Raw genomic sequence first — 18,230 nt, 5'->3', positions numbered from 1 at the left:
AAGGGTAAACTTGGTGTGCAAATGCACTGGAGTTTGTGCACCTGGGAACATGTGCACAAGCAAAGACTTCAACTTCACCTACAGACAAATTGTTGTACACTACTCACACAAATGTGCAATGACTAAAAGCCATACCAACACGCAGAAACGTCACCCAATGTAATAAGTTTGAACGTACTTTGTGAGAGCCAAGCTTACAAAAACAGTGCTTACATCTGAAATTAAACCAAGTTGGGGTAGCTCAGAAAAGCCTTTACCCTTGACCTTGAATCCAGAGATGGAAGTGAAGGATTAAAATGATGGGATGGATGGAGGATGGGGTGATGTTTATGAAGAACAGGAAAGAATGTGCAATACAATATGAGTTTATGTTGGTAAATATGTATAAGTACACTGTATGAAAATTCTTTCAGTGTTTATCATTCATGATTTTTTTCATCAACATTTTTGCAGGAGAAAGGAAAATTAATAAGCATCCTGATTAGTCCAAGCATGTTGAACCAATATTCTTCAACCGTTTCTTTAGAGATATAGAGAAATTATGATTATAGCTCTAAAATAAAATGACAGAACACATGTCATCTCTTCTTAGACAGTCATTATAGGTAATAAATGCGTACACACACCTCAACTCCATAAAACGCCTAAACCCTGGTATTTAAGGGTCTATTAACTGTCAATCTCTCAGATCCTAATGGGACTCTTAATTAGTACTTCATTGAAAAGGAGGGTGTGAGGGAAAGGTCAGGTAGTTAGGCTTACACGTGTAAAGATGCAAAGAACAGCATTAGCATACAACGATTCAATCAGCCTACAATGGTGGGTGAAATGTGAATTTGATCGACGAGTGACATAAATTGCAAAGACAAAGGAAAAGGTTAAAGGTAAGTGGAAGAGACAGCGAGAGAGGTGGAGGAGGAGGAGGGATGGGCGGGATGACTAAAATTAAAGTCAGTGCCAGCGAGGCCCGAGCAGAACCAGCTGGTCTCCGTCTGACGAGCACCCTAATTAAGAGACACGGGGTGACGTGTTGGAAAGGCAGCAGTAGCACCAATGAGAGCTTCTGGAGAGGACGCTGAGAAATGGGCACAAGTGTATGTTGGTGGGCTACAATACCAAGATCATCTTACACTCAAACACACGTTGACACCAGCTATGGAGCCATATCTCTTATACCACAAGAACCCATAATATGTGTCCCAGCCTGTTCAATATTAAATTAAAGTTGTGAGACCAAATCTGCTCTCTACCAGTGCTGATGTGGAGGAAGAAGTCAGCTGAAAAGTAGCGATGGGTGGGAGGAATGAGGCAGGGGACGGAAGGGGTGATTTTGTGGATCCATGACTGCATTTGCACCCCACCTCCACCTATCGCCTTTTCCTCCTGTTCCTCATTCTAAAAAGTATTAATATTAATAGATATCCCTCCAACCCTTTCCCCTTCACTCCTCTATCCCCCTCCCCACCAAAAAAAGGAAAACACCCTGGGCTACCGGTTAATAAAGCCCTCTCCACAACCCCTACAGGCAACAAAACCAAAGAAAGACAATAAACGGAAAGTTCTGCAGGCAAATAAAAGAACAGAAATGATTACAGTCCCCCGGGACCCCCCACTGTACAACTGTACCCCCCTTGCAATAATTTGATTTCTTATTAAGTGATTGCTTAATTATAATGATTATTATTCTTAATTATAAGTGATGTTTTTTTTCGTCCTCGTGGTCGTCTTACTGAATATAGGGAAACCACGATGTACGTTTAAGAAGTTGAATTCTTGTTCAGTCATACATGAGCATGTTTTTCATGCGTCCCAGTTACTTTTCTTGTGGCTTCAGGGCAACATTTGCTGCAGGTCTCTCTAGGAAAACGATTCCTTGTTCTCAAAAGGCTCTACTGGTTAAAAATGAAGGTTTAAGCAAAACACTGGGATTTCCTGTTCTCCTACACACACAGACTACAACAGAGAGCCTGCGATTTTGGATTACAAAAAAAAAAAAAATGAAATCATATGTTATTGCTAAAAATATACTGTTTTAGACACTGTTTATTCTTGACATTTAAAACAAATAAACAAGTGTATAAAAGCATTTTTTAAAGCCCATTTAATTTGTGTTCAATACAAAACAAAGTAAAATTTCCTTTGAGTGGGCCATGAGATGTTTGAATATTTTACTTTATTCTTCGGACACTACTGACGCACAGTGAGGCTTCTCCAGGGTCGGCTCTCACATATACACACACTTCTGTTACAGATGCACACACTTACTTTTACATTTTAATTTACGCTTCAATGAAGCCTCACATCTTGTTTTGGTTTTTACTTACTTTGTTCTTTATGTAATTGTGACCATTTTGAGAAAACCAAAAATTACTGCAGTCCTTAGTCGGCATCACAAACTTCATCAAATAGCCTTCTCTAGGATTTTGACTTTTGATAACACTAAAAATCAAACTTAAGAATTATCACAAAGAATTTTGACCCCTAACCTGTGTTGGTAAATAATTTGTGACATATATTACCTTAAAGATTTTACTAATATTTTCTTCTTGTGTGTGTGCCAAAAAAGCTAAAATGTCTGACTCTTGCATCCGTAATACAAATGAGCACCTGCCATTTTCTATTTTTGGATAAATTATTTCCTCCCTGTATTTATTAAAAGTTATTTTAGAAACACAAGGCCATCGATTTTCTGTTATCATGGAAAACAGAATTCACATTCTGAAATGCTAATAGATTTTTTTTTAATTATTATTACTATTATCATTTTTTTATTAAACAAAAATCTAGTGGAAATTGCAATATGACACTGAATATACCATCACATGCATGTTGTGGGAAATTATCCCACATTTATACACAATTTGTCTCCGTAAACGGTGGCCACAAAAAAAATATCAACTCTCGAGCAAAATATAATTTGCACAAAACTTTGACTTTTGTGCATGTAAACCATTAGCAACATGTTTTTCAGACAACATCACGCATTTTCATAAATATTTTCACAGTAAAACAAGTGGTCTAATGTCTAGCTTTAGAAAGTGTAGCAAACGACTGGGTGTCAAATCTCGTGTGATTTCACATGTGCTTGTTTTCCCGTTTTTCTAATGTAAAAATGGAATTAAAGACAATAGTTAACTTAATTAGCCAAGTATAAGCAAGTTTGGCACATTTTCAGGACGTTTACCTGTAATGACATATAATTAGGGAAAGATGATGAAATTGAAACAAATCAGAAATATGAAAACTAATGCAGAAATGACAGAAATTAGTAAACTCCGAACCAAAATTGAGAAACTTTGAAACAAAAAATTGGAGAATCAAGAAACAGGATGGCTTTTGGATGCATTAAAACACAGTAAAAGTCTATTCTGCAGCACTAAAGGTGCGCTGAAAAATTCAGCAATAATTATTAAAATAATCCTTAAATACATTTTCAACAAAACCCTGTGCTTCTAACATTTTTTTTTTATTTGATCAAAATTCTTTTTTTTGCCATCAGACAAATGAACCCAATCCTTTCTGACTTAACCAATTGGTTACACTGTGACAACCTGAACTGCATCGGGCTAACAAACCATCAAACAAAGCAATTCAAATGTAATATAAGATCTGAAATAGCACGCAACTCAGTTTCTTTCCCTTTAAACGTGAACAGATTCTTTGCTTTGCACAAAGCCAACCCAGCAAACTCAACTGACAGAGAGAAGCCAAATATCAATTCATAAAAAGCACCATGGCCGATGCTCGTCATGGCTCCTCATCCATTTTGACTCTCTGTCTCTCTCTCTCTCTCTCTCTCCTTAAGCAAGCTGTCTGTGCATCAACATTTTCTAGATGCAAACTGTGGAGCCTTTTATCGACAAATTTTATTCTATTTTTTCCTCAACCTCATTCCAACTGTATTTCATTTCATGCATACATTTCCAAAAAAATGATCTGTAAAGGAGAGAACATTACACTGAGGGAATCTGATTCCAGTCAGGATTAAAAAAAAATCAACTGAAACAGAAAGCTTTAGCTGTAAATATAAGTTCAAACATTATTTGAATTTAACAATACCTAACATAGGCCATTTAAAAAAATAAGAGCTGAAGAGATTCAGAGTCACAAAAGTGAAAAAATATAGAAATGTCATTTTTTAATGTCCGGCACCAGCAAAAGAGCAACAGCAGCCACTAAATGTAGCGTCTCACTAAAGGGATTTTTCAAAGGAAGCATGCAATACCATTTCATCTAGATTCCAACTGCCGTAACATTATAGATGACGCGACCATTAATGAGTGTTTATTTAAACAATACGTCTTTTCCATGTTTTCTACAAATGCTGATATTCAGCCCACACAGTAGTCATTTCTGATTTGCATATCCTCTGCAAAAACTGGATAATACAAGCCAAACTAAGGCACTGTGTGTGTGTGTGTGTCTATACAAACACACTGTGTGGTAGGGTGGGTGTGGCGTTACACCTCGTGTGGCACTGGGCAACCAAGATAAGAGCTGATCCTATCCGTGTCTCCCTTCTGCAGCTCCTGCCCGCCCACCCACACACACACAACACACACACACACACACGTACACACTCAGAAACTCACACACAACAGTGGCTGGAAAGCCAAGCCATTATAATCTCGTTTCACAATCCCCATATACTGTACATAAACATGAATTTATAATCGGCAATAAACACAGAGAAGCTAGGTTAATCTACATATTACATACTGTATGATGAGTACACAAAGGCCAGCTGAGGACTCAAACTGCAGGAAAAGCTTCAGGCCTAACTCGGCACTCATCCGCACACTTAATACGAGTTAGAAACACTTGTAATGAGACCTTAAAATAAAAGGATAACCTTTTATTAAAAAGGAATTTAAACAGAAGAAAAGCAAAGTCAAAAGCGATCATAATCCTCCTGAAGAAATGAGATGAAGAAGAGACCAAAGCTTACCTTCTCCCTCTGTGATAAAGTGAGCTAACCTTTAGTTAGCTCACTTTATCTCTGCAAAGTACTTCACCAAAACTTTCCATGTAGCACATACACACTCTGACACTGATGTGATCAGCCACCCCGATATAAAGCCTGAGCCGACTCTCTAAGCCTCAAACAAACTTTGGTGTGCACTGACCACAACTGAAAGGGAAAAAAAGGACAACGGGGAAAGGGGGGGGACAGAAAGAAGAGGAAAAAGTGTGACCACTGAGTGAAGTTTAACCACCCAAGTTCAGCTTCAGCACCCCGTCTACGCCCCTGGCGCGCGCACACACACACACACACACACAGATCTATGAGTGGGAGCGCCACTGAGCAGGTTTTGGGAAGCCCTGTGTTCCTTCTCTTCCATCTCAGTGCTGCTCTATTGCCGCTAGACAGGCGGGCGGATGGGCGGCTTCCCTCGGCCCCTTTTTCCATACCATCTTTTTTCTTTCCCTTATCAGACATCCTCGCAGATCCCACCCACTATTGGCTGCTAGTGAACAGATAGTCACTACCTGAGCTGTGTAGGCATGTGTGTCTATAAAAGTGATGAAAAAAATAATAATAATTCAAGAGGGCGAGAAGAGATCAGATAGTCAAAGCAAGTCAACAGAGTGAACAGATGACACTGGGTAGAAGAGGGAGAAACTAGGAACTAAGAATTCAGATTCTGTAAGACGCACTGGCAGAGTCATTACAGTAATTTTATTAGTGATACTGCAGTGTAGTCGTATCCTTTATTCTGTTATAATTTAATGAAAACCAATGCAGTTCTGTTGTGTTGACACAAATGCAAAGGTTTGATTTCAGTTAGTGCTATCATAGCCAACATGAACATATCTTTAGGAAGAAAAAGCAACTTCAATTTAGACTGGATTTATTAAAAAAAAAAAAACAACAACAACGGGGAACTATTAATCCATAATTTCACTTTTGTTCTTGTGAACAATGTATTTTTCTCATTTAGGATTAAAATTAATGCCAAATTGCAAAACTGCTACAAACAAATTTTAATACAAAAATACATATTTTCATAATCTAATTTTCAAACATGATTTAACCTAATGGGAGAAAGAAAAGGAAAGGTGATTATCAAAATTGCTTCCCAAAATTCGTATCCACTGTGAACTACATTAATGTCACAGTACAGCACATTTGTTCTGCAGCTTTTGTTTAAGAAGCTTAAATGGATGGCAATTCAATATTTCACTGAGAAACTGCTCATTTTGCAAGCTGTTCTGTGACCTTTCATTGCATCAAAAGGCTGCGCACTGAGCAGTAAGTGTGGAAATCATTCATTACAAAAATTCATCTAAATGCAGCTGTGGATAATTTCTGTAATAGTGGCGTGGCAGCGTATAATCAATTACAGCATTCTATAATTATCAAAAAAATATCAGAATAACTTTTCAACCTCATCCTGCACAGTTTCTAAATGATGTCACTTTGTCAGCATTACATGAGTGATCTTGGTGATATCTAGTGTTTATGGTAATTTCCTTTCTGCCAGAGCAAAAACTTAACACAAAAAAAGAGATTAAAGACTGTAGATCCATTTCAAGAGGTAATTTTACATGTTTAAAAAAAAATTTCCATGATCAAGACAGTTAAAAGCCAAAATACTGACGTATTATCTACAGAAAGTTGTTGCATCCTCGGGAACAGTAGGAGCGCATCATCATAAGAAAGCCAATGCACAGTGTGGTAATGTTGATGGGACTAGCCATTGCCATTGGAAAACAATGAGAGTAAGAATTTCAACACTGCTTTTGCCAATGTCATGTCAAGAGGTGTGACAAAGTGTCTTGCCCAAGGACACTTCGACACATAGTCAGGTACTGGGATCGAACCCCCAACCTCTCGATCAGAAGACCACCTGAGCCATGGTCGCCCAAGTACTAATTTTCTGCATTTATTTGTTGTTCTAGGCATATACCTCAGTTAAGTTCACTACAGTCAAAGTTGGAACATGTTAAAGCCAATGTTTTGAGTGTAAAATATGCCAATAAAATATATTTCATACATAATGTTCTCGATTAGTGTACACATTTACAGATTAGTTGTTGATTAAGTCATGTGTTAAAAAAATCGCAATAATCGCCTTATACTTTAATATAGGGATATATCGTATCGTGACTTATGTATCGGGATGTGAATCGTATCGCCAGATGCCAGGCAATACACACCCCTATAAGGCATATTATTGAATTAAAATTAAAAAAGATAAGAAGACAGCAAACTTCTAGATTTAACCTTATTTCTAAATATTCCTAAACAGGTAAAGACAAAACAGCGTACCGGATTAATAGATACACATTGGATACTAGTAGTTCATTTAAAAATATAAATATATTTTTTAGTCGAACGAATCTTTCAAAAGCCACCTTTGTGTCATGAATTTCTAAACTATTTAAAAAATAGTGACTTCATAATCGCAGAGAAAGGTTCATCCTGCAAATAATCAACACATTCTGGCGGCTTTTGCAAAACATTATTCAAACACTGCAACATATCTGTTGAACAATTCTCACACTCACAGTAGTGAATGAAGCTTCATCTCTTGTGCTCACAGTCACAAACAGATCATCCACTACAACAGTGTGTCTGTGTTATTTAAAGATGAAAAAGCTCCATAGCACTCAGATATTAGCTGGGCTATGTCTTCTATACAAATGCACATGATAGATATCAAACCTTTCTTTAACTGTGTTCTTCTCAGATTGTTTTTTAGAAATACTTTTTTGGAAGGAAACACAACCAAGAAATGGTCGGATTAGGAAGTAGAGCAGAACTAGGGCACAGTTCAAGACTACTGAGGCTCGTCCCTTAATTTCCTCGCCTTTTATTTCCTTCTCGGTTTTTTTTTTTTTCTAACAAAGCCCTCCCCCATTCCACACAGTCTAAGACCCCGTCCACACCCATGACCCCCCATGTGCAGACATGGGGTCAAGCTCCAAAGATCACAGAGAGACACTAGACGAGAGAAAGGGACCTAAAATTCCCTATTCCTCCTAAAAGAAGGCCAAAACCACAAGGCTTTCCAGCAGCTCCAGACCCCCTCCTTCAGCACAGTTGTGTGTCGAGGAGCCAGTGAGCACTCTTGCAGAAACATCAGCTCAGGGAAATTCAAATGAGGAAATAATGGTGAGAGATACACAAGGAGAGGGAAAACTGGGGAGAGAAAAAGCACAATAGTGAGAGTAAAGAATAAAAGAATGAGAAGGGTGAGCATTACGTTGGGCTGTGCAGAGGTTGCTGAAGCTGCAGGTTAAAATAATGTGTAGATCTAAGGAGATTTGCACAAGACTTATTTATCCATTTCTTTTTCCATTACTCCCACCTCTGCCAACTTCCATTTGCTTTATACGTGCCTTGTTTTTTCTCCATTTGTTTTTTGCATTAGTGTTATGACTGCTGGTAGCCAAGTTAGTGCACATGCATGTTGATGAGCAGTTAAATATTTTGTATATACAAAAAATATTCAAACTTGGACAAAGATGCATAGATACTACACACACAGAGAGATGCATTAGAGAAGTCAGTGACCGGGCAGGAGGCCCCATAGAAGGTTGCAAATGCCACAGATGAGGACACATTATTTAACTACAACTGCTGCTTTTTCAAGGTCCAGTATTATGCTATTTTTCACCGATCTCCATTTGTTCCAAGAACCCCAAAAGCATAGTATCTGTCCCAAACTCGCCTGTTTTCCAGAGTTGTAGCCCTCTGAAACGTCACTTTCTGAGCAGGTCTCATAACGGGCCGTTTTGGGGCCTACTTATGCATATTCATGAGTGGGCGTGTCTCTAGATGCTGACTTCATGTCTCGCTCTTTTACGAGGGTTGATCAGTGATCACCAAAGCAAATTTATTTTACTATCCACACACTGTTATTGTTTTCAGCCAAAAAACTGCACATTACAGTAAAACATGGCTATTTAGGAGGCTATTGTTCTTGTGAGTCTGTCTCAGCACTTCAGGGTCCGTTTTTATCTCAGCAGCAGTCAAACTCTAACCAGAGTGTTAAGCTGCTATGTCACTTTCTTCTCCTCCTCTGCTCTTCTAAAAACAGGAATAGTGCATTTAAGGTGATAATCATTTGTTTGTCCAACCGCTGCATCGCATTGTGTCAAACACGTCAAATCAGCGATACGAGGCGATATAACGGGTACCAAAAATGTGTCTGCTCCAGCTACAGCGTGCTGCCCACTGCTCCTCAGAGAGGGGTTAAATGCAGAGAACACATTTCGTGTATGCAGCTTTACATATATGACAATAAAGTATAATATATATTCCTTTCTACTAGAACGGCTGGTTACACAGAAGTGCCTGGACACATATCACAAGACGCACTGGAAACCACAAGAGCGGAGCACACCTCCACATGAACAAATAGTGCTTACACTACAGTGTATGTTCACTGTGGAGACGCGACAGCAGGCAAGTTCTGTATTTAGTTTTACCAGTAGCCATTACTCCTTCGCTAGCGAGAAAAACAATGGCGGACTTTCGCAAAAGTTTTCATCAGGTAGGGGGTGGAGTCTATCACCAATCAGCGCTCAAAGGAGGTCGGCCTATGTAAATAACTCCTGCTTTGACGTCACGGCAAGAGCTGAATCTGAACAGGCTGTAGAAACACCGTTTTACCAGTAAGTGGGCTGCAGAGACCATCCATGAATCGCTAGTTTATAGATGTAGAGACCAGAAAAAACGTGTTTTTCGTAATATGGGACCTTTAAAGTGCTCTAGGTAGAATAAGTGTAAGAGGGATAAGTAACATAAACCTTTTATTGTCTTGGTCAGAGAAAAATAAACAAATCTGAAGGGCTACACAAACAAATAGACAGACATAAACAAAAACAATTACACACCTGTGCTACAGTTGGAGCCTCCTTCCACATTGAGTGAGATAGATTTGTCTCCATCCTGATTCTCTCGTCCCAGGATCATCCAGTTCTCCAAAACATCAGAGTCAGCAGAATCAGAGTCTGATTCAGATTTGGAATCTTCTGAAGTGCTGGAGCTCAAATTCACTTCGTAAGCAAGTTGTGCTTTGGTTCGCTGTGGTCACAGGACATTAAAAACAGAGTCAAACTCATCAATTTGAAACAGACCATTGTTAGAAAGAAATGTTTGTATTTGGCTTTAAGGCAGCTCTTTGGTTGAGCCATGAATAAGATTCTTCACCATACAGAAAGCAGACCCTTAACACTTGAAGAACAGCTGAAATTAATGCTTTGGACCAATTAAGTCCGATATAATGTATGTCGTCTGATACTGTGACCCTTTACAACCACAGAATTGTGTTTTATTTCTATCTGCAGAGATCTAGCACCTTTAGTATTACACTATTAATACTAGGGCTGGGGGATATGCCTGAAATATGCATCACGATGTGTTTCATATCAGTCAATTTCAAAGAAAAAAGGCCAAATTTAAATATTTTGATTTTAAAGGTAATATAACATTTAAAAAGAGGCCTAACTATGGAAATAAACCAAAAAAACCTCAATTAAAAAAAAATAAACAGTTCAATATGCAACACATCATATAAACAGTGATGTTGATAGGTTTTCAATGTAGTGAGTCCCCGGGACCCACAGGTGGTGATTTGAGGGGGTCCATGGGAAATTCAATGGGTCCCCAATATAAAAAAAAATATTTCTTTCTATTTCTTATATTCTTATAATTCTTAAATTGTAGTGTTAAACTCTCTTAATAGTGGTATGATATGGCTATAATTAGCAGATATATTCATGTATGTTCAAAATGTATCTGAAATTAAACAAATAGAATTCGGAATCTGAACAGTTTATTGCACAACTGTCACAGTGGCAGGTTATATTGCACTTTTGTAGCAACATAAAAGAGCACCAAAATAAATAACTAAAATTCAAATGAAAACAAAATGGTGTCTGTTGTACAAAAATAAATTATCAATAAAAGTGCTGATTTTAACACAAATTTCATCACTATGACAGAGTCAAAAAAATAAATTGTCACCAAAATAAGACCAGAATCTTCTTGTCAGAAGATCAACTAAATCAAATGAACTGAGTCAATCACTATGAAACTTAAAGCACAAAAATTTTACTTAACTAACGCAGTGCAAAGTTTGTTGAGAAAAATAAAATGATGTAGATATGTTTGTGGTGAATTGTAAGCAGCTAGTTGTTGTTGTAGCAGTTGAAATAGCATGTACTCAAGGGGATCATGTCTTCGCTGAGTTAATGTGTAAAGGGGTCCGCTGACGGCTAGGTTTCTTTTGCTAGTTACTGTGATTTTAAACATAAGTTGTTGATCACAATGTATTGTACCTAGCAACATGAGCAAGGTCTTTAACCCTAACTGCTCCCCGGTTGCTACACTGTGGCTGCCCACTTTTCCTCAAGGATGGGTTAAAAGCAGAGCGGGGTCTAAATACACGGGTAATCAACATCCAGTACCTCGATCATGGTCGATGTACTGGACACCCCCATATTAGTTGAAACAGCTTGATTGCATAGACCATGGTTGGTATTTGTCTTTACTCGCACAATATGCGACGAAATCGGTTTTTCAGTTTGCACATATGTTCTTTTAGGGGCAAATGTAAATCAAACGCGAGCACTGTAGAGCCCTGCTGTAATAGCTAATTTGCTTCTCATTTATTAACAATGTTCTGTATGTCATGTTATGGTTGGCAAAAATGTCCCATTTCTAACAAAACTGATTCTCTGGCAATTATTTCCATTTAACTTTTATGTATAACTACCAGTGTTTGTGTCTGTTCTTTACCTTTGGTGCTGGAGTTGAAGTGGGCCGACTGTATGAGCATTGACCCTTCAGAGAACAAATGCCTTCTTCATTTTCAGATCCCTCAGAGATGGAAATGACATCAGGACCGGAGTCAATCACGATAACTTCTTCAAAAAATGATGGTTTTGGATCTTTGGGTTTACTTATCCTCATCTTCTTCTTTTTTGAGGTTTTTTCTTTCCTCGCCCTCTCCAGGTACTGCTGGAGCTTGTCGCCAATTGGTGACAAAGGCAAATTGTTGTTGCTCTCTGTATCTGCCATCGTTTTGGGTACCTCCTCATGCTCCGGATCTCCATCTTCCTGCTCCTCCAACTCTCTTGTGTTGGAGGCGTAGTGCAGCTGGCTGTACAGGTAGAATTCAAGCTCGCTGTTGGCCTCTGACCCTTCAGAGTCCCCATCATCATCCCGATAGAGGTCATCTTCCAAATCCTGCCAGTCCTGGTAGGCGCAGTCCATTACGCCCGCAAACACTCAGTGTGCACATGCACACACCCAATGGTAGAGACTAAAACACACAGAACCCAAAGTAAACACTGCGGTGTATGAAATGGTATAAACAACTTCATTAAACCAATTAAAAATAAACTATAAGCAAAAAATACATTAGGCAATTAAAAATACATAAAGAATCAATGCACACAGAAGTCAGTTTTATGATTGTGGAAAACAAAAGAATACATATTAAAAAGAAAATCACTTTATTTCCGTGTAGTTTTAGAGCTACTGCCTCCCGTGTGCATTACGTAGCGAGAATTATTCCAACGCACTTGCACAGTTTGACTGAGGTAGTCCTGCTAATTGTGAAATAAAGAATTGTATAACTATTTGTGGTCATCATAATATCAGATGAAAATAACAGAACTCGTACAAAGGTATATGTTATGACACGTCTGATGATATAAAATTGTATAAAAAATATCTACCATAAAGATGTCTATAAAGATTAAAACTAGTTGATTATTACAAAGCAAAAGTAAATAATTTTTACTAATGTATTATTGCTTTGTAATAATCAATTTAAAATGTATATATATTCTAGTACTAGATGGCAGCACCTGCAACTAAACGAAGTTGAAGCACATGTTGCACTTATTGAGGGTTTTTCCTCCAGTCTAAATTATTTATTTTTTTGTAGGTACCCCCCTTGTATAAAGGAGTCTGCTAAACGAGATTGTATAATTAGAAATTCTTGATACTTGGTGATTTGCTAACAATTGAAAGGATTGATTCATTTCATTCATTGAGGTTGTTCAGAGTACGTTACCAATAAAGAGAAATGTCAAACGTTAGGTTACTCCTGATTAAAAAAAATTATGAAAATGCTTATATACAGTTTTTCAAATTTATTTTAAACCAAATCACTGGCAAAGTGCTTATATATATATATATATATATATATATATATATATATATATATAAAATCAAGTATCCTTTTTTTACTGTAAACCAAGCACAACAAAACAAATCAGTCACTCTTAATCAATCTGTAGATAAATCCCACAGATATGACGTGTGACATTTCTACTGATTAATCTAATAATGGACCTCCTGCCGCTGTTGCCAGGTTAGGTGCGGATGGGGGCGCTTTACCTGTCTGGTAGAGGAAGCTACAGAGCTGTGCAGCAGAGCTTCTTAGTCAGGATGGGCTGTTCTGCTGGAGCAACGTGCGTTTATGTTCGCCCTAAACATGCGACAACAATGCACAACAGAAAATGGAACCAGCTGATGTTTGTTAACCTACAGCTCAGCCACGGTTCAGTGGGATTGTGTTGTAGCACTTTGCCACTCGGACTCTGCAGTAATTTCACTATGTCGTCTATACCTGTCGTCTCTCACTATTCACTGTAACATGAAGACTCACTCTGCGAAAATGATGTTCAGCTCCACAGCATGAAAAAGACGTGTGATGATGTAACTTGCAATTATCGATAGGGGTATGTATTGCCTGGCATCTGGCGATACGATTTGCATCCCAATACATAGGTCACAATACGATACAATATATACCGATATTAAAGTATAAGGTGATTATTGCGAATTGTTTTATATATACTTTATATGACTCAAAAAACAACTAATCTGTAAATGTGTACAACTTCATGAGAACATTAAGTATGACCGAGGAAGTCAGTGTCCCATCTATAAATACACCCACTCCGCATATGAGCCTGTTTGTGTATAGTTGCTCAGGAAGGGCCTTTTCAGAGGCTAAAACTCTGGAAAACAGGCAGGTTTGGGAAAATAAACCTCAAATACTATGTTTTTGGGGTTCTTAGAACAAATGGAGGTGGGTGAAAAATAACATGATATGGGACCTTTAAACTAACTTTGACTTTACTGCAACCTAACTGAGGTATATGCCTAGAACAACAAATAAATTCAGAAAGTTAGTACTTTCTTTTTGGATGTTATTGAAAAAACTCAAGCTGGTCAACATGCCCAGGTTTCAGTGCACTTCTTTGTGCAGTTACAATGTCAATGTGGAAAAGACTTTCCTGGTTAAATAAAGGGATTTAAAATTTTTTTTTTTTTTTTTTAAATCGATATGGATGCATTGAGAATTGATCCGAGAATCGCGCGACGTAATATCACCAAATCGATTTTTTTCAACACCCCTAATTATTTCCGTTGTCGATTTTTGTTGACGTCTACTAATCGTTGCACCCTTACATCAGTGTCACTATTAATACTAATGTTGTCGTATGTGCTAGTAGTATAATGCTTTATCCTTTGGCTCTCTCTTTTGTTGCATCCTCTAATCTACTGCTGGAAAATGGTTACATATATAAGCTCTAAGACCTTGTTAAGGTTGAAGCTGGAAAAACCACGGTTCAATGACACTGTTCCAACTCGAAAACCTTTATTCCTCAATGGAAAATTGGAGATATGAAACAATTTTAATTTAAACTTCTTTTTTGATCAAGTAAAGATTTCAACCTGCACTCCACGCAATGTGTTCAGGACCCTATTGTGAGAGATTATGTGAACAGATGTTGAACTGTGTGCTTACTTAACTGTGTTGTGTGGGGAAAAAGAAACAGTTAATTCTTATGAGCCTCGTCTCTTTCTCTGACAGACTCACACAATGGATGAAGAAAGGGGCGCTGGGCCATTGCTCTGTCCAGTCCTGCGTGTCTGTGCCATGATGGCTGGAGATGATTGGCTCCCAAGCCACACACAGCATTAACTTCACTACACAGTCACAAGCTGGCCACCAGGTATTAAAGGTACACAGCCTGGTGACAGCTATCTGTTAAATGATGAGCAGCATAATAGGGAGTCACAGAAACTACTGTTTTGCTTTTGTGTAGTTTGATATCAAACATCTGATGCCTTTTATAAGGTATCTTGTGTTGACAGTGTTGTTGACAGGGGAAGGTTCATTTAAGTTTACATGTGAAAAGTGCATTGTTTTGTCAATAACTGCATTATTGGGCACACTGAGCACTTTAGCACGGGTGGCTTCACTATTGACAACACACACAGACTCACAGCCACAGCCTTTTAACATCTACCCTCTTCATTCTCTCTGTGAACAGCCTGGGCCAAGAAATGATACCGACATGCTAGCTAGTTAGCTCATTCAGGCAAACATTTGCTCACTGACAAACTACCACTCAATTTATCTCATTCAGCTAGTCTCAAAGCAGTAAATATCATATAACTTCTGTATAAATGTGGATATTACAAAGTAACTCTCATGAGAGTAGCTAATCGACATCATGAGTCCCTCCTGTGTGCCCACGTGCTTCTCAGCAGACAGTTAGATGTAAACAAAGGAGCTAAACTGCTCATAACACCGCTAACACAGCTCACAAACAGCACCCTGGTATTCACAGTTAAAGTCACTACTGTCCGTGTGTAGTGCCGGATGTCAGTCAGATGAACTTACCTTCACAGACAAACTGGAAGAGTACAGAAGTGAACACGTCTCCCCGCTAGCTCCAGAGAGAAGGAAACCGTTTCCGGGTCTGTCACGTGTTACAAACTACGTTGACCAATGGAAACGTTCCCCTTCGTTTGACGGAGAAACGTGTTACAATATGATTTAATAGATTCAAAGTATTCATATTTGGCACAAGAAGGCACATCTCTTCAGCGTTTAAAGCCTTTTAAAGCTCTCATTTATTTTGACATTATAATGATCGTTAACACCATTCAAAGCCGTGGCCCATTCAGTGAATAGGGAAATATGGCAATTAAAAACATGCCCTTAAAATTGATGTAATAGATTTCGACAATGGGCACATTGTCATCGTTTAACACAATTTCCATTGTACTAAATAGTGACAGCAAAACTATACTATCTCCATTCATGCACAAATATTCACTTTGACTTATTCATTGTCAAATCCAGGGGTCTGCAACCTGCGGCTCTAGAGCCTCATGTGGCTCTTTGACTCTTTTTCAATGGCTCCCTGTAGCTTAAAAAATAATAATAATAATAATGAATTGTTATTTCTTACAGAGGGTGTTGATGATTAATGACATTAATTTCAAATAAAATTATGATAAAACAATTGGTTAACCTAAACATAAATCACATTGTGCAATAACTCTGCAACCTTCCTACTATTTTTTTATTTTTTATTTTTTCCCGGCGGTCTTCGCAAACAAAAACAAGTACAGACAAACACTCAGTTGTCCAATTAATCCACCGAAAGGGTGTAGGTTGAAGCGAAGCTTATGTATACCTACCCCATCACAACAAAACTGAACATATTACTATTTTCACAATATACATTCAATATATATTCTGCACATGTTATATACATATACACAGTTTATACACTCACATCAAATATATATACATATGTACACACATACATATATACACATGAATGTATATGATATGTACATAATAATGTTATACTATTTCATATTTAGGACACAAATTTCATCAATCAAATTTAGAGCGGTAATATATAAATGAATAAATTTTTTTTATTGTGTTTAAGTATTAATATATTTTATACCATGTTATACATATTATATATTATTGTTGTCCTAGGTAAAATTGTTGCTCTTCTTTCTTATACTTACTAACGATAAATGATTTAAAAAGCTTTTTAAACTGGTTTATGTTGGTGCGACTTCAACGCCTGCAACCGACCATCAACTTTTCTTCCACCTGTGGCTAAACCTTAAATTTTAAATCCCTGGTAAGATAACTAAACTAACAAAAAGACTATTCTGGAAGAAAATAGAGATTTTATTTGTGTGGGGAAATATTAATTTAATTTTATTTAATTTAATTTTATTAAATTTTTATTTAATTTCCAACCATGCCGTCTTAAAAAAAAATAGCAATTAGCATGTGTTGACCCACATGATCATGTGTTATCAAATTCAAGTTATTTTTGTAGCCCTTCAAAAACATTAACTCGTAAAATTATTCAATATTATTTTAACTGTATATAATTTTATACTCTGTATTTTCTTCATTGAGAAGGTATTTTTTTGGCTCTGGAAGGACTTTAATCCAGGTGAGATTAGACAAAATGGCTCCTTTAAGAGTAAAGGTTGCAGACTCCTGGTCAAATCAGTGCAAAAAGAGTATCAAACAATAGTTGCCATTGAATAAATATAATATTTACACAACGCTTTATCAACAAGGAATTATTGCACCAGAAAAACTTTGGATTGTAAAAATGAGAAAGAAAAAACAAAACAAACAACACAACAAAAGGCATCCCAGATTCATCGATTTAGGTGTAGGAGAACGGCTAAGCCATGTGGTTACGACAAACTGCTAGGCTATCATCTGCTGAAAATGAATATGCTGTATCTGACAAAAAGGTTATATCTCGACTCAATACACTGTGCATCACTATTTGTTTTGTATTCAATAACAGGCCAGTCTCAGAAAACATTATCACCCTTTCATTTTTGTATCTTATTTTGTTAAATCTCAGGCTAAGGGAGTCTGCAAACCATTGGTTGGGGTTCTGCAAAATACTTTGCAAAAATGAGAACTTCTGTTATATAGAATCATATAATATTCACTACCCATTAACAGTTCAAAAGTTCACCTCTGGTCCAATTTAATTGGTACAACCACGGTCCAGGGGCTGTTTCTTTACCATCAGCCCAGAGCTATGCTGCAAACTTCGATACAAACAAATCAAAATAAGCGTGATAGGCTATTTACTGTCATGTAAATTTTTTCAACTCTTGTTGGATGTTTGAATGAAACTACATTATTATATATATTAAAAAACACCTCCTTTTATAATCAAATTTCATTATCACAGCCGGCAGTAAATTGTGAGCTCGGCTACTTTGCTTTCTTTGTGTTAATAGTGCAGACAAAAGATTCACAAGCGGCCAATACAATCATGTGTGAACAACGTGTATGAATCTTCAGGCCAATGCTTTTATTACATGTTGATGGGAATGTAAATGTATATGTAAATGTAATTCAACAGACTGCCTCTATCACTATAGGTCATACTTA

At 37.4% G+C, this 18,230-nt stretch overlaps 1 protein-coding gene across 3 annotated transcripts in view; it reads right to left on the bottom strand.

The window, feature by feature from the left end:
• zcchc7 (zinc finger, CCHC domain containing 7) overlaps positions 1 to 15,752 on the bottom strand; it is a 50,536-nt gene extending 34,784 nt beyond the window's left edge. For all 3 annotated transcript variants that reach the window (XM_028461348.1, XM_028461364.1, XM_028461357.1), the window contains exons 1-3: positions 15,666 to 15,752; positions 11,753 to 12,278; positions 9,847 to 10,036 (exon numbers count right to left, since the gene is read on the bottom strand). In XM_028461348.1, coding sequence (XP_028317149.1) covers positions 9,847 to 10,036; positions 11,753 to 12,229 — 667 coding nt within the window. In that variant the 5' untranslated portion in view covers positions 12,230 to 12,278; positions 15,666 to 15,752. The remainder of the gene's footprint in view (positions 1 to 9,846; positions 10,037 to 11,752; positions 12,279 to 15,665) is intronic.
• Positions 15,753 to 18,230: the final 2,478 nt, after the last annotated feature.

This window comes from Gouania willdenowi, chromosome 1 (genome assembly GCF_900634775.1).
Source record: "Gouania willdenowi chromosome 1, fGouWil2.1, whole genome shotgun sequence".
Lineage (NCBI taxonomy): Eukaryota > Metazoa > Chordata > Actinopteri > Blenniiformes > Gobiesocidae > Gouania > Gouania willdenowi.
Note: the sequence above shows the minus strand (reverse complement) of the source record. Positions and strands in the feature narration are given on the sequence as shown.